Source organism: Annulohypoxylon maeteangense (assembly GCF_022496945.1).
Source record: "Annulohypoxylon maeteangense strain CBS 123835 unplaced genomic scaffold GGS22scaffold_6, whole genome shotgun sequence".
Lineage (NCBI taxonomy): Eukaryota > Fungi > Ascomycota > Sordariomycetes > Xylariales > Hypoxylaceae > Annulohypoxylon > Annulohypoxylon maeteangense.
This window is the reverse complement of record NW_025953253.1, coordinates 866,917-886,600: the sequence shown is the minus strand read 5'-3', so window position 1 is coordinate 886,600 and position 19,684 is coordinate 866,917. Positions and strand designations below refer to the sequence as shown.

Sequence of the window (19,684 nt, the reverse complement as noted above, 5' to 3'; positions counted from 1 at the left end):
GGGGCTAGTTGATGATTTTCATCAGTAATGCTGATCACGCTGAGATTAGCTGCTGGCGTTGTTGGCACGTCCATATTTACCCTCGTAATATTTGTACCTTTAATTACAAAATTAAAAAATTATTCCTTAGCAGCTTAGTAGACACCTATTACTTATTGCGTTTTCCTGCGTTACCGCGCCCAAGATTCGTATTTTACAACTTCGTAATGCTTTGATACTTGGTACGTAATACGTCGCCCCCCTTCCCCCCTTTTTTCTTCATTCCTCCATCGTGACATGAATTTTTGAGGCTCTCAGAAATTCGGTAACAAAAATATCATATATCACAAATATCATGGGTTGAGTCACGAGTTGATTTCCTATAATGAATCAGGCTACAGAAACATGGCAGCATGGTCGCCCTCTCCGATTCCTGGAAACCGTTGCACACTTCCCAAAGCGTCGGGCTTCGCGGCGGCAGGCGAGCACAGTAAGCTCTGTTGATCAGATCCTACAGATCACACCCTTGTTTGCCGCAGCCTCGGCCCTCGAATCCTATTCGATCTCAACGTCTCTCCATTAACCCGTCGCCAATGAAGCAGCCTTCTGTCCCCCCGGCCGGTTACCTGCCCCCTAGCTATCGGACGTCTGCATTTTCGGCTTTCCACATCACCTGTTCATTGGGATTCGGATTCATTGGATCTGGCTGGTATTCCCCAAGTCCAGGCAGACCAATGAACAAGCCGTCGAACTACTCATGGCTCCAAAGAGGCAAACGTGTCCGGCAGGACGCAGCAGGCGGCGAACACATCGCATCGAGTTACATTATCGACTTACACAACATATCACCTGATGTGAACAATTCGCGTCTTCCTGCATAGACAGATAGGTCCCGTACCTACCTATAGGTAGGTTATCTAAAACCCAAGGATCTATAAGCTTAGGCCGGTTCCCAGCCTGCCAGGGCTGCGACCGGACTGTAGGGTAGTAGCAGACGTACATCCGCGGTATTACGCCTGTACGCTTGTACGCCTCTTTCTCGATTGATTAACATAACGCCGACTGATCTTCCATGGCATGCATTTGGATTATCCGCATCTCCCGTCCTTCTGGGACGAGCCATGTCGTAATCCTAACATGGACTCATTTACGACGCATCACCCTTGACTAGCTTTCCATTGGGTCGGTTGACATTCCGCTGACACCGCCTCCTATTGCTTTCGCATTCTGTACTTTTTTCTCGATTATTCTTACTGACCTTTATTCTACCGAAAACTTATCAGAACAATTAATAAAGGGTTTTGTACGAATATTAGGTACCTCAAGAGTCAAATTGTATTTGGTACAATTGTAGAGTTCTCTTCCCCCTGCCTTGTAAATATATCCTCCTACGTTTTCTTGGGATCGTGAATGGTAAAGAAGATTATTAATAACAATTAAGTATATATTACCTTTCCATTTTCCATCTATGAGAGAGCATCGCATATGTCATTAATATTCCGAAGACATCAATGCTGGTGGGTCAACTCTGATTAGTTCCTTATTTAGGAACCATGCTCCCCCCCATCATCGTTCATCGACGATGACTTTGGGAACTGGTATTAATTTGCAAGCAAACTCGCCGGCACTCGTGATCCACCGCTTTTTCTGCAAGGGGTTTTGTAAGGTCGACGCCCCAATGCTGCCCTGCATCGGGAACTACTTTCGGTTGAGATGATCGTCAGGATCCTCCGACCTATGTATCTAGGGTTGTTTTTGGGGGGGTTTTTTTTTTAAACGTCGCTTAGTCCACGTAGAGATCTGATGACCCGGGGGCTATGTATGTGCAGCAGCCCAACCTAACAGATAGACAGATAGCCAAACAGCTGCCAAGCCAGAACCGGCTAGAGGTATTAATTAGCATAGGCTAACGCAAGCGAGGAGAACTGATGTCTGTTGTCTGCCCAAGTGGTTATCGATTTCACAAGTGGATCTATAGCTACCGCTTTATTATAGACAGTTCATAATTGTATTATGTCTCGCATGGTCGTAGCATTAACGAGTCTGTAGGCTGGTGGTCCCAACCAGCGCATAAGTTTGCTGATAGCTATTAAATGCTAGTGTCAAACCGCGCAGACCACGCAGACCACGTTGACCCAAGGCGCTGTATAGTGTTGTTAGTTGCAAGCACTTTACCCAAGATGTCCTAGTCGAGTATGATTAAATCGATTTGGACCTTGTTTGGTGTAGCATCTCATTGGCGTGGCTAAACCCGAAACAATGGATGTCTTCCTAAAACTGCGAGGAGCCGACCATGGGCTACGTCACCCGAAGATCAGTCGAAACAAGAACGACGCTTGTTTGTCGAATGTGTAGATAGTCTACAATGGGCAGAATGGTCTTAAATGGTCTAGACCTCGGTAGTTTCGGCCGCTTGTGAAAGAGTAATGGGTAGTATCAAGTTTTTGATGTTGCTTCGAAGGGACTTCCCGCGACTGCTACTATGTATGTATGGGTAGGTATGTAAGTGCTTATTAGGAGAATTTAAGCCTCAAATGAGTTTTATCATTATGTGCACATACAGTTTGTGTGGTAGGTGAAATAAGTAAGATGCAAGGTCAACTACAATAACGATAATAATGCTAATAAAATTTAATTGGTTACGAGTACATAGGTACATACTAGGTATGTAGCGATGTACTTCGTACATCCACATTATAGATATCCCTGCAACACATCCCCCAAACGCAAAAACGCGGATCAATTACAGATAGACCCACACCACCGACATAGGCGCTTGGAACTTCATATGGTCCTAGCTCCCATCGAATCCACTCGTTCCTTATTCGTTCTCTAGCCATTCGGAACATTGGAACCCTGAAGTCTTTTGAATCAATTGATCCTTCAAGGTTTAAATCTTTAGGTACCTAAGTACCTTAATAAGAGTTTTGCATCTTTTCAATCTTTTCGCGTCACACGTCACCAACATCAACGGCGAACCAAGTTGATTTTCCACGCGACCTCCGCTCAACTCGGCCGATTTCACGATACAGGTCAGCATAGGCAACTTAGGTTATTCTCTTATTCTCTCTTTAGTTATCGCTCATGTAGGTAGTTAACCAATTCATATAATATGTCTCAGTCAAGTCAGGTAGTTAGTTGGTTCGATAATTCATAACTCATATCTCGACCAACTGCCTGGCTGGTTTGGCTGACTAACTGACTCATGTCACGAAAGGAAATCAGACCATCTTCATAAAATTACGAAGGTATCGCGAGCTTGGCATCCCCGATGCTAACACGAAAGCCGGTGAACTTCGGCACAGTATCATAATCTTTAGCCATCGACGCCGTTGCTCGGCGAATGCTCCACTACTAGACGCGGCCGCTCTCACGGATCTCCATTCCGGGGCATCTATCGACTACATTAGCGTGAACTGCGAAATAACACATCATATCGGCCGGCAAGCCCTTATTCAGATAGTCTCAATCTAATCCGTGCAAATCGTACGTTTTCTGCAGGCCTAGCCTTGAGCCGTCGAGGTGGTCAGCAGCAGCATAATGATTGTCATCATGACCATTACCACTATTACCATTATTACCAGCCTACCTATCTAGGCAGCCTAGGGTATATTATAGCGCGGAGAGCTAAAGAGCGGTCACTATAAACTTCAAGATCTGCAACCATCTTGGTTTCAAAGTCTTGGTACCATCCCACAGGGGGGGAAGGAAGGGGGGGGGAAGACCAACGCCTTAGTTTCTCCGCTCCCCACGGGTCGGTCGCCCAGGTTCCGACGATGCAGACGATGCAGACGATGCAATCCAGCAGCCCAGTCAGCGTTGTAGCCGATGGTACTGAGTGGTTTGTGTTGCCTCGTCCCGGACCTGCCAACGTGGCGAGCGGGAACAAGCAGCAACAGTCCGTGATCTCTCAGGTCACAAGACTTAGTTCGTGCTGCTCCGTTCTGCAACCCGAACACCTTAGAAGGACCGACTCAACTATCACTGTCCGAAAACGTAGACTCCTAACAGAGTAATATACCTGTTTCTTGCACGGAGAAATCCGAATCCCCAGGAACTCGCAAATAGGGGATCTTCTCCGCTGTGGGTTTCTTTTTAACCCGACATTTAGTCCCCTAGCTGTCCCCTAGCTGTCCCCTAAGCACCTTGATTTGATGCCGAGCTAGTGAATCGGCGGTGATGCTGGTGGTAACCATAACTTCACGAGTAACTGGGAGTGTCTCCTTCCCTAGCACATACTACTAAGACCGATCATTGGCCACAAAAACTTCAATCTCACCTAGCACAGGAAAGGAAGGACAAGGGGGTATCGTGGCCAAACGTTTCGTCATCCACGGCTGGAGATCTACCCGTGCCAGGGTTATTTATCTGTCTGAACCTGGTCATCTGCGTAGGGAAGCGGTCTGGCACAAGATTGCTTGCGGGAATATCCACCGCTTTAGTAATACCCGTACCATCATTTGCATTGACGGTGAGAGTCCTGAGGAATCCTGTCGACAAAACTTCAAAGAAGTCCGGCATTGGAAAATCAAAATCAAAATCAAAGTCCAAGAAATGGTACACGAGCCATGCATTGGATCATGAATTGTTGCTAGAATACGCACACGGTAGCCCTAACGTAGGCTTGTCTGCAGGACAATGTCTTATGCGATGCATATGTGCATTTCAATCGCTACGTATCGGACAGCTTCATACTCGAACGATGAACAATAATAAAAAGACTTTGTCCTTTTTTTGGTTAAAAACAACAGCATACAAACCCATGTTCTCCACGATAGTTTCAGCCCTGCTAACTTAACCTTCCATCCCCTGCCTCAGATCAATGCGGGATTCGCTTAACTCGGGCTGGATCCGGCCACACCGTTTATTGTTATTTTTCTTCGGCGCATGAAAGACCGGACCATGGTTCTTACATCATGCCCCCAGCGAGGGCAAAGGAAAAGGAACTTACCGCTCCCTCGATACTTATGAGGCTATGTATCGTTTAGCGATCGTTAAACTTTGTGTGCGGTAGTGAGGAGGGTCCCCTGCCTCGATCTTCTTCAGGGGTGCCTCACACTCCAGCTGTTACAGATATCGCGGATCACCAGTCGTCCGGAGACGCATGCTCCAGGTCTAGAATCGTTTCACGCCACGAAGAGCCTCATGAGCCGCGACGCCCAAATTTAGTAGCCGAGCCGCATAAATTTCGTGGCCGCTACTAGACTACGTCAGCTCATCAAGGAGTATGTACGACATTCGTTTCGTCCGTGCGCTATTTGATATCCATGAGGCTCGTCGGAGTTAGTGATGTCGTGTCAAGATATAGATGAGAAGATCTGATGTCGTTGCGGTGGTACGATAGCAGATGACTACGTCTGGTGGAACGAGACCCGTTCGGCTATTGCTTATGCATGATTTTGTCAAGGACTGCTCATGAAGAAGCTCTTCCTCTGGAAAATGATAGATGTCATACAATATCTTAGGTACCTCTGTTCCTATCAGATATATTGCATTATGGCAAGTATGAGTGATACGTGCCAGGTAGGTAGGCTTGTTTGGCCATGAATCTCAAGTGTGAACAAGGTAAGAAGCCGGAGTCCACATACAATGTCGTTGGAGCCTATCTCAGGCGTCTCCTTCATAGCATGCCACTGTCTTGCCTCTTAGGTTGATATGTACTTATGTCCTCTTCAAGTGATAAATAACGACATAGGAGTATCGATTATGTGACCTAAATGACTTTGCCGGATGCTCCAAAGTACGCGATAGCTGAAGCTTCATCGGATGTAAGAAGATAGCATAGATCTAAGCACCTATATATAATAGAAGCTAGCTCTGTGTTATCATATCTAAGTAGGTAGGTAGGTAGGTGTTATGTAGATAGTCAATATGCTCAACCCAATTATCTCCTTTCACCACAACAGACCGAATTTAGTAGACATTATACAGCTATACCTAGTAACTCTGTTCATCGTTCCAATACAATGTATCGTGGAAAATTCTATATTATACACTGTCAGTCTCCAGCCCAATCTTCAGTTTCAGCAGTATCATGAGGGCCTCAGCACGAGTGGATGAACGAGTGTCGATTCCAAACACTGTGTCAATACAGCAAATAAGATGCCTAGGAGAGAAGAAACGTACTCAGGACCCGTAGCAATTAAATCCCAACCGAAAGTCAGCTTGATAAATTGGCTAAGGTGACTCGCAACCTTGATGGCACCGACATCTGTCGGATGCCACAGAGGCCCAATATCGTTATGCTGCACTATAAACAGATGAAATTAGTGTTGGGTCTTCAAAAGAATGGCTAGGAAATGCATACATATGCCTTTGGTGCTGAAGTAGTGTACGAAAGATTTACTAGGTGTGTCGAGCGTTGTCGTCGTGTTCGTCGTCCCATCCCAGATAGCCGGTTTCGACAGGTACTGGTCCGAGTTGAAGTAGGCCACAATATCCTTTAATTCTAGCTCATAACCCAGATCTTGTTGGTAGCTGTTACCGTAAGGATGAAACCCCATCCATAGTTGCTAAAAAGGCTTCTTAGTGAAATCCTTAATTTTTTTAAAAAAAGAAAGATTTTGGGCGACGGGGCAATGGAAAAAAATGGGTGGTACCATTACAAGGACTTGAGCTTCGGGATACTTCCCGTGGACACCTTGGATCAACTTCTTGTATGCGTCAACGTACGTTTCTGTACTGACGTGGTTTTCCGTGTTGTTGTCGTTCGTTCCTAAGTTGATGATGACAATGTCGGGAGTTGTCTCCTGCTTATCGAAATCCCATGACTCAGGCTCATCTACCAAGGAAAATGAGAGGTAAGTTGGATAGTAGGCAGATATTGCAGTAACGCACCTCCCCAAAGTTGGCTTGCCCTCCAACTCGTGTCAGACGCGTAAAACCACTGGTGGCTTTGCCCTCGCGGATTACCCCAGCAGTCCTGGTCCGAGACGCAAATGCCCGGATACGCGGTGACATACCATTCCGTGTCACCTAGACCAGCGCCGACGCCGTACGCAAAGCTCGAGAGACCCTCGTAACTCGTATACATGCCTGAAGTGAGACTGTCCCCAATGAATTCGATTGACCGTTTGTAAGGGGGAATCTTAATGAGAAGCTCCCCCGAAGCGACATGGACCTTGTCGATCTGCACGCCATAGGCCCAGTTCGTAACACGCAGTTCGAAGCGAAGCGGATTCACCGGAAATGTCTCATTCACACCGGGAGTTTTAGGAGAGACGAGTAGATGGGTGGCGCCAGCGGTCACGTTCGTGAAAGACCAGTCTAGCCCGCCGATTCGGTAGCCAATGAGTGTCGCGTCGGTAGTTAACTCTCTGAAAGTGATGGCTACCGTGTCCCCCGTGAAGCCGAAGACGAGGCCGGGAGCTCTAAATGAGCCATTTCGTATTTAAGTTCTTCATATATATCGGAGTTGATTCTAGCTGACAGAAACAACTTACGACCACCAGGACACCTTCTTCGAGTCCCATCTCCCTTTATAGGACAGCTCTGTGGCATTGGCGTCGTATGTCTGGAATTCATATGAGGATATATCTACCCTGGTGTCGGGGTAATTTGTGATCCTAACTTGGCCATTCTGGAGAATCGTCCCCGAGGCCAAGGCAGTTAGACTAAGAAGGTAAGAAAACTTCTTTGATAACATCTTTCCCTGCTTCACTCGAGATTTCCTTCACTCCTCGAATGAAATATCCGATGGTATGAAGATACGACATGGCCTATATATATGACTGATAGACGACACTGTAAACGTAGAAGCCTTTGATCTCGGAAGGAGATCTAGCGAGCCTGCTGAAATGCTTCATCTGGATGTGGGGGTAATCGGATGATATAACTTCTGACGGAATGCTATTCCTATCTATCGAGACTTCGCATATAGGTAATGATGCTAATAGGAGATCTCCGGATCTGAATAGGTCTTTCAGGCACATGATGTTGACTATGGCGGAGGATGGATGTCCGGTTCTTGATCAGGAATGCTAGGCAGAGCTGTGCTGCTGCAATGCAAGGTAGATCACTAAGGTAACCTATGCAGATGTGATGCAGGTTCTAACCGTAACTGCGAAGCTAAGATACCTACTAGGTAATTACCTAGCTTAAGCCTTATATGCTATTGGCGCAAAAAGAGACCGGCTCTTGAGAAGAGAGGATGACGATATCTTAGCTGTGTTAGGGTATAGTTATAAAGTATTTTTAATTGATGTAAAGTCAATGAGGCTCAACTTTAGAAGTTAGTACTAGGTACAGAATATCTACACGTACCTGGTAGGTACCTACGGTAGGGAAGTTATACATACATATCGTTACGTAGGTATGTACGTGTGATACTATGACGTAGCTAAGTAGATTATGCTACCGAGAATATCTAGATGTAGGTATTGTACATATATCAATTATACTTGCCGATGTTTTAGCGCCTTTAACGCCCTCCCAGCGGTGTGCTCACGGTACCTAGTAGCCATTCCCCTCCAACTTCAACATCTTTAAACCTTCAAGGTTACCTTTTACTTTTTCATCAACTCATTTTAAATCTTCAACTAATTCCGAGTTATTGGGTGCTCTACTTTGACGAAGGGCAAGATCCGAGATAACACATTAATATCATATTGCTAGAGAATTACAGGTTTATTGAAAGCTTCCAAGGCTTATCATTCTCATTCTTAAATTCATACTCACATTCACATTCATATTCAAATTCACGTACGTTAGGAACACGGACTTACGATTTACATACACACACACACACACTCACTCACACACACTCACACATACACACATATATATACCTATATATAAGCGCTAAACCACCATACGGTCTATGCCCCTTTTGACGCAGGGGAACGTACCACCGGTCTCAGTCAGTAGGCGCGCTATAACAATAAAAGGAACCAGCAATTCGGCTTTAGTGGGCCATCGGTCCTGGAATTCCTGAAATATTCGGCACCCGCGCGTTTCTGGAAAAGGTCGATATATTCACTATAACCTATCATAGACCTATAATATCCGTCTACCAGATATCCGACACCCTGGTTTTCCGTACTGCTTTCTGCAAGCCCCGCCTGTTCCCCAGGATTGCATGTGTGTACGAAGTACGTCCGCGTGTGGTGTGGCATTCCCTAGCATTCAAGGTTCCCATCTGGCAACTTGTTAGCTCGCCTACGAGACTAATAAGCTACAAGCTAACAAAGCTGTTTAATTACCTCATCAACTCTAAATTAGTTAAACTAACAAGGTCCTAAAAATACGGGTAACATAAATCATCATCGGACGAAATCATATATTAATACGATTATTTCTATTAAGAAGAAGCAAAAAAAAGAACTGAAGAAAGAAAAAAAAACCTAAAAAACTTCAAAAAACTATTCATGACGTTTTACCTTTGCGGGGGGGAAAGAGACTACTGCAGCTGACCGCCGTTACTGCAGCTTTGAAGGATTCGAGATTGCGATTGCGCCGAGGAAACAAAATAGGTGTGGTAGATAATAGGTCCCAGGTAATAAGGGTGAAGAAAGAGTAGGTCGTTTGCCGGTTGTATCACAGAAATTTCGAAAGAACCTGGATACAGGGTAATTCAGCCATCCATCTCCCCTCCATCTTCTGTGCGAACCCTGCCCCGGGCCAACCCTTATCCAGCTTCGAGAATCATCAAAGAGTCCGTCCGGCCGAATTTCTAAGACTTCTCGAAACTCTCCTAATCTTCCACTCCTCTTCTCCCTTCCCTCCTTCTTTCTTGCCATGTTACCATCGCATTGGGCTTCGACACTGCCTTTTGCCATCTCGAGACAATGAAGCCGCGCGCCGCGGCCGACTCGACGCTTGTCCAGAGTGTGTCGCAACCTCTTTTGTGCCTGTGCCAGAAGTACACGACGTTGCATCCGAATCCGAATCCGCCCCGCTTACCACCGCCGCTCTATTCCCCCCTGCTCTACCGACGCTACACAACGCTCGATTCCTAGCCAAAAAGTTGCAGACGTGGACGCAGACTTAGGACGCAGGACGCAGGAGCAAGATTTCGCGCGCCCTCATACGGCAGAGCCATGCCGCCCGCAGAGCCTAGTACCGTCGAGGACACGCAATTGGGCCTGACCGATGAGGAAATAAATCTTCTTCGTTATCACCAAGCTCAGGCCGGTTCTTCCTCCTCGCGCGCCGCCAGTCGCGCTTCCTCCCAAGGTCGTCTCCTTCTCGACAGTTCCAGTCTTGCTGCCCTGTCACGACATTTAGACCGCCTGATGCACCAGATCCAGCAACGTATCGAGTATCTCAGCGAACAGAGCTCCGTCGTGACTATGCAGCAGTATGACCACGCAGGAAACCTCGTGGACAATGCCGATGCTGAAATTGCGCGCTTCCAGGGTATAATGGCTCAGATCGACGAGCTTGAGCTCGACTTTGATCGCATCGCACACATTAGGGATATTGTGAGGGACTATCGTCAGCGAGTCGAGAACCTTGAACGAGAACTTGAGAATTCGAGCTCATCGCGACACGAACAACACCACTCCCATCGCCATAGTCATTCACATCGACACGAGGCCGGTTCTTCTACCCGTCGACATAGACGCTGAAGGCGTAACAAAGCATAACCGAGAAAAAAAAAAGGCGGAGGGGGAAAACAACTACCTATTATTCCGGATCAAAGCGCAGTCCATAATTTCGTCTCGATGAAATAATACTTTACGTGCCTAACATTTCCTAATCCTTATAATGGAAACTTGCCAGGTACCTCTGGATCGGGACCGAAGAGATGGGGAATGCTCTTTTGCAGCAAGATAGAAACAAAAGGTCACACGACCGCAGGGAAACAGTCAGAGACATCCAAGCGAAATCTGCCTTGGACACATCCGCGGGATAGCACAGCACCGCCCATCGGAGGAGACACCGGGACTTATTGCTTTGGAAGAGCGAATATCGCTGTCCCTTCGTGGCTAGCAGGTGCAATTGGGATCAAAATGAAAAGTCTAAAATTTCCATACCATTTTTAATCAAAGATGAAAGGAGCCTCGCGGCTGGACAAGAAGGGGATAGCCTCACGGCTTTACTTGTTAGGACATTTTTTATTTCATTTTACGGCGTTGGTGTTTTCCCTTTCGTTCTTGTAATACCCTCTTCACGAAATTGGATACCTACCTACCTATAGTACCTAGTCTACTTCTAGCGAGCGAGCAGGCCTACATTATTCTGTCTATCATTGTTATACTATTTTCTTCATTTTGTAACGGAAAGATACCTCTCAAGTTGGTCATATTTATGTTATTTTTGGTTATTAAACAAAGCACCACATTTGTGGGCTATTATGAACCCGAATTCGATGACGAGCTTTTGAAAACTTCAGGAGCGGAGGTGGACTCACCTGTTAGCAGAATGATCCTTCCAACATCCGAACCCTCATGTGCTTTACTACTAATCCTCCATTTCATGACTTGGTGTGGCAGACTTTTTGAAATTCGGGTGTTGGTTGATGTCGTCAGCCTACGTGCGATGACTAGGATTCGGATCTTACCATGGGGGTGGCCGAAAAGCCTCAGGTGCGGGAATTTATTATGAATATGATGCGAACGACTATGTACCAGATACCTATTATCATGCCGAGAAGCGTTTATGAGCAGGAATGTGAATGTGGGATACGATACGAACTGACATTACTCGATTTTTATTACCTCGCACAAGTCGTTTCTAGATCCGATGGAACTGTCAGTTAGCTGAACATCACTCAAGAGCGTCGTACGTGCTCGGATGAGCCAACAGCAGCCTGGTACACTATAATTTTAAATGCCAGAATAATGTTAGAAATCGTCATGTCTATGAACGAGGATATGGATTCGCCATAGCTTTGTGATCTACGTTAGGTATCGAGCAATATGTAGGTAGGTATCGATATTTCCAAGAGCAACGAGATTAAGGTCATACATAACGGGTCGATCCCCAATCCGATCTAATCCCCTACAAGCTGATCCTCCCAGAGACTCAGACCCCTGACGCCTTCGAAATACTGCTGTTTAACTTCATTCCTTTTTATTTATCACTATATCATCCCTTTAGCTGACTGCACAACATTGCTGGTGCCCGATATTTGGTACTCGGCAACCGAAGCGTCCCTGGATATTACCCATACAGACCCCAGAAAATACTCGCTGTCTTGAAGTGTTGAATGTTTCACAGACGATATGCCTCTACCTCCTCCCCCCCAGGTTGAGTGAGTGTCAATAACGAAGAATATCTTAGTAATCCACATACTTGATCTTCCCTCTGACCTGTTCGGGCAACTCATCCTCGGAAAGCAAGCCCATCTTGATACAGTCCCCTAGGAAGAAAAACGCGCGTTCCTGGGCGTAACCCAAGTAATCGAACTCTTCATCTGCCTCGCTCTCTTCCTCCTCCTGCCCCGCCGGCTGGGCTGCTCCGTCGGCACCTTGCTGACTCTCCCCGCCGGCGACGCTGGTATCCTTTTCAATCCCCGGTATGTTGGTCTGCATAAGGCCCCATGCGACCCATTGCGCGCTGTTCGCCACGCGCCAGATGCGCGTCTCTTCCATAAGGGCCTCAATCTGAGCTTCAGCCTCGCTCTCCCTCCTCCTCTCTTCTTCCTTCCAGCCTCCAGGCGGCGCACGTGAGTCGAGCATGAACTCTTTGATCGAGCTGGTCGAGCCCAGGCTCGAGGCGCTGAGCCCGGGTGTGCTAGGTTGAGGCTGGAGGGTTGGGGTCGCGAGGGGCGTTAGGTTCGGCGTCGAAGCGCCCGGGTGAGGAAACTCGGGGCGGTGGTTGACGTAAACCTTGATAAAGCGACGTTGTTCTTCTGGAGTTGGGTAGTTGGCTGTGTCGCACGCGTGGGGTGCAGCCTCGTCGTGGTAGTTGTAGCACCATTCAGTGAAGTGGTTGGCGAACTCGAGACCTCTTGTGTTGGCGCCCGAATACTCGAAGTCTATCACCACCAACTGCTTGTGCTCGTAGTTTGGTTGAAGCAACGGCGACTTCTTGTCATCTGGCTTGACACGAAGGATGTTGCCGTATTGCGTCTGTCACAAGTCAGTATGAATTTCATTAAGGGGGTTCGGGCAGATGTAATGCACTTACATCACTATGCGCAAATACGAGGTGCTCCCTTATAACGTGGGGACCACCATAATGATCATTCAAGAATTCCCGATACCTGTCTACTATTCTTTTGAATGTAACCCATTCCACTCCGCAAACGAAGCCTCTTAGCCTCCACGCGTCGGCCGGACCTCTAGCGGGACTAGCGCTGGTGGTGAGTACCTTTCGATCCAAGTATGTAGCGACACGTGAGACTCGATTGATCCAAGTATCCCAGTTTTTCAAGACCATGGGTCCGCCGTCTATTTCCTTATCTAGGAGTTCTATACCATCATGTAGTTCTCTCATCCTCTTGGCGATTTGTCTGGAAGTATCTGGATCTTTCAACTCGACTGCGGTAAGGGGTTCTGCGTTTAGATATTGCTCAAAGCGGCCGTTGGTGAATGTCCCCAGCAGGCGAGGTCCGATTTTCTTCTTGGCGAGTCTTCTAAGCACAAGCAACTCATTTTGTCTATCGATGATGTGGGATGCTTGGGGACCGTATATCCTCAGCAGCAGTTTCGGCGGTGTTCTTTTACTTCCTTCCCCCTTTATCACTAAATCATCTGGCGGAGAGACAACATAGACTGCATTTGTCAAAGCTCCACTAAGTCGTGTAACATCGATACTCTCGCCGCTGTCCAAAGAAACACGTCTCCAGCCTCTAAACTTTAGAGTATGCGCAAGCTTGATGATTTCGTTCTTGAAGCTAATCCAGGCCTTTCGCTCCTTTTCCGCTTTCTTGCTTAGCAGCGTAGCGAGGTCGTCTGTGGAAGAAGGCTTCCCTCCAGAATAGCCCAAAGTCTTTGAGTTGTCCAGAACTGCGTCACAAGTTGGGACAACAACAGAACCGTCATGATATTCCGTATCCGACGAAACGGTTCGATGCATGGTAACGGATCTCCTTCGTTGGGACTTCTTCCCAAGTTTCGGGCTATAGTGCGGTATCCCATGTAAGCCCAAATTAGTCATGCCGTCGTCGATGATTTTCTGTAGCCTGTCTAACGATACATCACTGGATTGAGAATCAATTGAATATGCCCTGTGCCTTTCTGGCTGTTGCTGCGTATCGCTCCTGTCAGGTTCATCCTTAGTGGACCTGTTCCGTCGCGAATGGATTCTCCTCGATCCTCTGTTGTCCTTCTTAACTCGTTCACGGTCCAACCAATCGACGACTTGAGCAACAAATCTATCTACTTGGTGATGGCTACGATGGGAATGCGAACGACCACCTTCTTGCTGATGGTGTACAGACGGGTTGCCAATCTGGCTGCTGGATGGCTCTATGCCATTCTGACTGAGCAGCGAAGACCTAGAAGAGTTGAACTCGGGCACGGGAGAACGACCACTCAGGCGCCTGGCGATCCCGGCCGAAAACTGCCTCTTAGGAAAGGTGTCTTCTAACTCTGGTTCAGGTTCGGCTATTTGTACAGCTAAGATGGGATAAGTATGATGTGATTTTCTTATTCTTAAATGGGAATAGTTGGTTATGAATGAATGAACGAGTATGGGAAAGGGGACGTGATAACTCGCTTGTGAGCTTTTGAGGGGGGATATGATTAAGCTGCGTCTATATCTAAATTTGAAGGGTTGCTCAATAGGAATACTAGAACAACATCACCTCGTTTGCTTCCTTTGGTCGTATACCCTTGAGATTGGCCACAGAGGTATCCTCTATATGTATTAACTGCATATATAGCCATCATTTTGAGGCTATAGATGAGGAAGCAGTAAATACTCGAGCCACGTATGCAACAGAAGGAATACATACGTCACCATTCGGATGTCACGCGAGTAGGTGTAACTCTGTAGAACAGTGGATGATGTTGTTCTTGGTGGTAGAAGATGGAATGAAAAGAGAACAAACCAACCTTTAATGCTCGTAGCAGTATTCTGAGAGGATGGTCTCTCGGATTCGTCATCCTGCTTTAAAACGGAACGAAGAGGAAGACCGTCGCCGGTGAAATTCGGAGCAGATGAAGACATTTTACCAATAAAAATCTTCAGGAAAATAAGAGGTAAGAAAAGATACGATCAAGTCATTGGAAATGGATATCGTAGTAGACCTAGACCGTAATAGAGAGGTTTCGATAAGTTGAATTAAAATATAGTCCTTAATAAATGTACGAGCTGAGATAATGGGCTCTGAGGTAAGCTCATAAGATTATAGACATGAATATGAGTGTAGTTTGTAGTTGTTTTTAACGAATTGGCTGGGAACTGATAAGAAGTTGCACACTAAGAGACAAAGATCATGAAAGAAGTCGAAAAATATTGTCAAATAGAGTAACCCCACCAGCCCACTATCTAGAGCGACAGGGGTCCCTTGCAGAGTACCTACGTTCCCAGCTTGCAGGGAAGGATACCCTGAAGATAACCTTAAAAATGCTTGGGATGGCCGTTGCTTGACTAGATTTTGAAACAACACCATCAATGTGTAACTTATCGGTCTATGTAAGTTTTAGATTTATGTCTTTAGGAGTGTATTTCAAATCAAGGTTGAAGTTCTTGTTATGATATCATGTAACTACGTGTATGACCTTGAATGAGTTTGTTAAAGACTGAGATTTCGTCTGATGTGTGAATGGCACTAATAGATTCTAGAATTCAACCTTGTTTGACCTCTCAGGTCCCTTTACGGTGACACGTGCCCTACCAGATGACGTAAAGTATGGATCTTGAAGAATGTGGCTAACTCATATACTGCATATGGTATATATGACTTTAAGCATAATATACGACAATGGGAATATAATATTAAACTTACTCGGAAATATGCCAGATTATATGAATATTCTCTATTGAAGAGATCTGTAGATAATTAAAAATGCATATTCTATGTAGGTAATATATGGGAATATCAGATAATCTACCTATGTATCCATCCCATTGCCCGTTCTCGGTCATATGAGATCATCCATAGGACTATGTCATCTTCCCCCTATTCAAATCTCGCCAACACACCACACAACACCTCATCTCCCTTCACTCACTCACTCACCATTTCTCATGTGTCAACACCGTCTCCACAGCTTCTTTCACGTCCTTAGCAATCACATCCGGCCAATACGCCGGACTCCCACCCCTATCGGGATTCCAAACCCCAGTTCTCACCAGTATTGACGACCACTTCGTGCCAAGGGGCGAAACATATTCGTTTGCGCCACGGATGTCGCTTGCCGGGTTATCGCCCACCATGTAAACCCTCTTCAGCGGCTCCAACTTCTCCGCGTCCACGCCCAATGTCTTCGCCCTGTGCGCGTTGAGCACGCGTTCCGCGAACCCGTACGTCCTGGCATACGGCTTCCCGATCACCGTCCTCTCGAGCTCCGCCTTGCCCCCCGTGACCTCGTCCCACACGCCCGCGAGCGCAGCCTGGAAGGCGCCCTGTCCGAACCGTGGGAGCGGGTACGCCGCGCTCCAGAATAGGTCCGGGTTACTGAAGAACAGGGACGGCTGGCCGTCGCGCTGCCACCCACGGTTTGGTAGGTCTGGGTTCCCGTTATTGGTGGAGTACGTGCCGAGCACGCCTTGCTGCGACAGGAGTAGGTCCGATATTATCTGGATATCTAGAGCCCAGTCGCGGGGGTCGTTGAACACGAAGATCGCGTCGATCTTTGGGTTCGAAGATGCTAGGGGTCGTGCTGTTGCTGCGTATACCTCTTTCATCAGCGGCTCGAACGGCCAGATGGTCGGCTGGGCCATGAGGATGTCTGCGGGGATTATGACGTGCTTGAAGCCGTACTTTTCGGCGATGTCCCTGCACTTGGTGGGGTCGGAGCCCGTGACGAGGATATTCTTATCTCGTAGACCCTGGGAATTGTGGCCATGGTGGACGAGCTCCTGGAACGGTGTATGGGATTGAACGAAATTGTCCGTAGTAAGATGAACGCCAAGGCGGTTGCTCAGATCTTTCACGCGATCCGTCTCATGCTTGCCTCCGCCATTGGTGAGCAATATAAACGGGATGTTATGCTCTTGTAAGTGCTTTAGAGCATACGTCGCGCCGGGAATCGGCTTCGCGACATGGAGAAGTACACCATCTATACTGTAGCGCTAGTAAGTCCTCGTTTTCTAGATATCCCTCTTTCTCATCTTCAATATAGGGATCTCCTCTCATCGGACTTACTCAAAGGCAAAAGCAAAGGGTGGTGGCTGGGGGGTCTTATGATTAACGCTGTACGAGCGGGAATCTAGGGTCCAAGAAGATATAGAGGGTAGCACGCGTCTACTAAAGGCAATGCCTCGTCGTGGTGTAAAGTGGTTGCTACTAAGTCGAATCGGAGGTGTTGGAGAACGGTGGGGCCGTAGGATGCAGCCCGACGTCGCGCTGCTCAGATGCGTGCCATTACGAAAAGCCTTCATGGTGAAGTTAAGGAAGAGGTATTTGTGGGTTATCTTATCTTGTCTTCTTTCATGCTTTTCTCGGAACGACCAATGTCGTCAGAGCTGCTTCATCCGTAGTCCAAGTTTAAACCGAGACTCGAATCACTACAGTTACTACCTAGGTACGTTATCGGTGATAGAAATGGGTCTTATCGGATATTTTGAAACATCTCTAATCCAATAAACCCCATTGATGAATATTATTCGTGATAGATATTCGTTAGCAATCGCTAAAATGAATATCTAGAATCTAGATAGTGTTTACCCTTAATATGCTGCTCTTTATTACAGGTCCACGACCTTTGGTCAGGTACCTATCTTACTTGTTTTTAAGACAATAATTTCCACTCCACTTTTTGGACTAACCGTAGAAATAAATGTTACTTACCTTGTACATACTCTGGTCCAACTGAATATTTTCGAGGTATAGGGGTAGGTGTAAGTAATGTAGGTACTAGTTAGGTACCTAGTATTCATATCCTCCACATCAGAATACACAATAATCGCATCGTCATACAACTTTTGTTATGTACATTAGTTATATATCCTTACATATTATCACAGGTCGAGTGGAGGGATATACACTTTCTCATTCGATCACCTATTACTCACCCCCTATTTCCTCCAACTTCCTTTCCAATCATTCATATGATCTAATATAACCTTAGCCGCCTGCTCCGGGCTATGCTGTCTTCCCAGCGCCTCCACGAAGTCGCCTTCGGGGTCCATCAAGTAGAAGTAGATGCTGTGGTCTACCAAATAATCCTGCCCAGGCTTCACGTTCTTCGGCGTGCTGAAGTAGACCCGGTATGCCTTGCACACATCCTTGATTTGGTCGTACGTTCCTGTTAGCCCTATAAAACCCGGGTGGAACTCCGCCAAGTATGACTTTAGCGTTTTGGGGTCGTCACGCTCGGGGTCGCAAGTGACGAAGACGGGCATAATCTTGCCCGGTGCCTTTTCCTCCACCAGATCGTACATGCGCGCCATTTTGTCGAGCTCTTCGGGGCAAATATCCGGACAGTGCGTGAAACCGAAGTAGATCTATTTAGCGAGGATATCATTAGCCTGCCTTCCGTCCCGCACCAATCCCTAATTCATAGAGGACACTTGAGGAAATGGGAAACAGGGAAAGCCAACCAGACTATAACGCCCCTTCAAATCACCGCTCAAGAAACGTTGCCCCTCCTGATCCAATAGCTCGAACTCGCCCCCGACCTTGGGCTTCCCGACACTCTTATTCGCCTCGGCAATGCGCACGCGCTGCATGCGCTTCTTCTCGCGTTCGAAGTACCAGACGAGGCCCGCGCTTGTGAGCACGAACAGCACTCCCGCCTTCCATGAGAACGGCCCTGTCCTGTATCTGCTGCGTGCCTCCTCTACCGTCTTGAAGGTTTTACATCGGCGCTGCTCCGTAGATCCGGAAGCGGATATCGGCTTGGGGTTCGAGGCGAATCGTTGGGGGGAGACCAACGTTGGCCGCCGCAGGGATGGTGAAGCTTTTGTAGAGAGGAAACAGCGGCATCGCTGAGCTTGAATTCGAGGTTTGCTCTGTAATAGGGATCGAAGGAGCGGCTTCGGGGCCGCTAAGGAGCGCGACATCTCAATTATACCTGATAGATTGTAATTGCAGAAGCCTAGGGTGTTTAAGACGGTGATACCTTCGAATAGCTTGTTCCTGAATCAAAATTAATTGTATGGAGCTCCGACATTGAATGGTCAGGTTTGAGAGTGGGACCCGATGCGGGGAATCCCGATAATACATCACGGATGTATCTATCCAGTTCAGTTTAGGTCTGGTACCTATTAGGTAGGTACCTACTACCTACCATCGCATACGCCACCTTGTGGCAGCTTCAGCCATACGTCATATATTAAGAGCTACCTAGGGAATTAGTGTCATGATACCTACAGAGCTTTCGAACATTACCAAATCTACGTGATGGATTATAACAGACCTCACTTAACATGGTTTAATCCTCTCAACTTCAAACAAGCCTCGCCACGCATTGAACTGGTATGATTCGACACAGGAATTGCATTCCCAGCACCTATTGTTTACAACTACTACATACACAGCTTCAAGGCACAGAGATGACAGTGGTAGCATCTCTCACCGTCGACTTTTCTCCTTCCCCTCTCCCCTCTGCGACCTTATCAGGTCACAAACAACATAGTTCCTAGCTCGGGTCGTTATGCACAGTCGGGAAGGGGGCAGCCCACAAGAAAAAGTCCATTGAATACC

General features: G+C 47.0%; 6 protein-coding genes across 6 annotated transcripts; 1 reads left to right on the top strand and 5 right to left on the bottom strand.

Annotated features, from left to right (window-relative positions):
* Window positions 1–5,678: 5,678 nt before the first annotated feature.
* GGS22DRAFT_160047 (SGNH hydrolase-type esterase domain-containing protein) lies at window positions 5,679–7,945 on the bottom strand. The gene is made up of 6 exons (XM_047960875.1): window positions 7,422–7,945; window positions 6,817–7,349; window positions 6,579–6,760; window positions 6,287–6,491; window positions 6,106–6,229; window positions 5,679–5,962 (listed from the first exon to the last, which is right to left on the bottom strand). The coding sequence occupies exons 1-6, from the start codon at window positions 7,622–7,624 to the stop codon at window positions 5,917–5,919; spliced, it is 1,293 nt and encodes a 430-aa protein (XP_047819982.1). The 5' UTR covers window positions 7,625–7,945; the 3' UTR covers window positions 5,679–5,916.
* Window positions 7,946–9,244: 1,299 nt separating this feature from the next.
* GGS22DRAFT_124883 (uncharacterized protein) lies at window positions 9,245–10,068 on the bottom strand. The gene has a single exon (XM_047958313.1). The coding sequence runs from the start codon at window positions 9,852–9,854 to the stop codon at window positions 9,396–9,398; it is 459 nt and encodes a 152-aa protein (XP_047819981.1). The 5' UTR covers window positions 9,855–10,068; the 3' UTR covers window positions 9,245–9,395.
* Window positions 9,555–10,640, top strand: GGS22DRAFT_124876 (uncharacterized protein). The gene has a single exon (XM_047958312.1). The coding sequence runs from the start codon at window positions 10,017–10,019 to the stop codon at window positions 10,545–10,547; it is 531 nt and encodes a 176-aa protein (XP_047819980.1). The 5' UTR covers window positions 9,555–10,016; the 3' UTR covers window positions 10,548–10,640.
* A 1,190-nt stretch (window positions 10,641–11,830) lies between these two features.
* Window positions 11,831–15,255, bottom strand: GGS22DRAFT_124872 (kinase-like protein). Its single transcript, XM_047958311.1, has 3 exons — window positions 14,925–15,255; window positions 13,054–14,486; window positions 11,831–12,995 (listed from the first exon to the last, which is right to left on the bottom strand). The coding sequence occupies exons 1-3, from the start codon at window positions 15,037–15,039 to the stop codon at window positions 12,201–12,203; spliced, it is 2,343 nt and encodes a 780-aa protein (XP_047819979.1). The 5' UTR covers window positions 15,040–15,255; the 3' UTR covers window positions 11,831–12,200.
* Window positions 15,256–15,856: 601 nt separating this feature from the next.
* On the bottom strand, window positions 15,857–17,542 carry GGS22DRAFT_160040 (putative HAD superfamily hydrolase). The gene is made up of 2 exons (XM_047960874.1): window positions 17,183–17,542; window positions 15,857–17,101 (listed from the first exon to the last, which is right to left on the bottom strand). The coding sequence occupies exons 1-2, from the start codon at window positions 17,416–17,418 to the stop codon at window positions 16,051–16,053; spliced, it is 1,287 nt and encodes a 428-aa protein (XP_047819978.1). The 5' UTR covers window positions 17,419–17,542; the 3' UTR covers window positions 15,857–16,050.
* Window positions 17,543–17,634: 92 nt separating this feature from the next.
* GGS22DRAFT_160037 (SCO1 protein) lies at window positions 17,635–19,153 on the bottom strand. Its single transcript, XM_047960873.1, has 2 exons — window positions 18,580–19,153; window positions 17,635–18,483 (listed from the first exon to the last, which is right to left on the bottom strand). The coding sequence occupies exons 1-2, from the start codon at window positions 19,039–19,041 to the stop codon at window positions 18,055–18,057; spliced, it is 891 nt and encodes a 296-aa protein (XP_047819977.1). The 5' UTR covers window positions 19,042–19,153; the 3' UTR covers window positions 17,635–18,054.
* Window positions 19,154–19,684: the final 531 nt, after the last annotated feature.

Excerpts from the sequence above, each read along its gene's own strand:
- GGS22DRAFT_160047 (XM_047960875.1), bottom strand. The coding sequence starts at position 7,624 with ATGTTATCAAAGAAGTTTTCTTACCTTCTTAGTCTAACTGCCTTGGCC. Across the intron at positions 6,761-6,816 it reads GGCAAGCCAACTTTGGGGAG|ATGAGCCTGAGTCATGGGAT; the intron begins GTGCGTTACTGC and ends TTTCCTTGGTAG. Across the intron at positions 5,963-6,105 it reads TTAATTGCTACGGGTCCTGA|AATTTTCCACGATACATTGT; the intron begins GTACGTTTCTTC and ends TGTATAATATAG.
- GGS22DRAFT_124883 (XM_047958313.1), bottom strand. The coding sequence starts at position 9,854 with ATGCAACGTCGTGTACTTCTGGCACAGGCACAAAAGAGGTTGCGACAC.
- GGS22DRAFT_124876 (XM_047958312.1), top strand. The coding sequence starts at position 10,017 with ATGCCGCCCGCAGAGCCTAGTACCGTCGAGGACACGCAATTGGGCCTG.
- GGS22DRAFT_124872 (XM_047958311.1), bottom strand. The coding sequence starts at position 15,039 with ATGTCTTCATCTGCTCCGAATTTCACCGGCGACGGTCTTCCTCTTCGT. Across the intron at positions 14,487-14,924 it reads TACTGCTACGAGCATTAAAG|CTGTACAAATAGCCGAACCT; the intron begins GTTGGTTTGTTC and ends ATCCCATCTTAG. Across the intron at positions 12,996-13,053 it reads TCGTATTTGCGCATAGTGAT|ACGCAATACGGCAACATCCT; the intron begins GTAAGTGCATTA and ends GACTTGTGACAG.
- GGS22DRAFT_160040 (XM_047960874.1), bottom strand. The coding sequence starts at position 17,418 with ATGAAGGCTTTTCGTAATGGCACGCATCTGAGCAGCGCGACGTCGGGC. Across the intron at positions 17,102-17,182 it reads CCCTTTGCTTTTGCCTTTGA|TATAGATGGTGTACTTCTCC; the intron begins GTAAGTCCGATG and ends CTAGCGCTACAG.
- GGS22DRAFT_160037 (XM_047960873.1), bottom strand. The coding sequence starts at position 19,041 with ATGTCGCGCTCCTTAGCGGCCCCGAAGCCGCTCCTTCGATCCCTATTA. Across the intron at positions 18,484-18,579 it reads TGAAGGGGCGTTATAGTCTG|ATCTACTTCGGTTTCACGCA; the intron begins GTTGGCTTTCCC and ends CTCGCTAAATAG.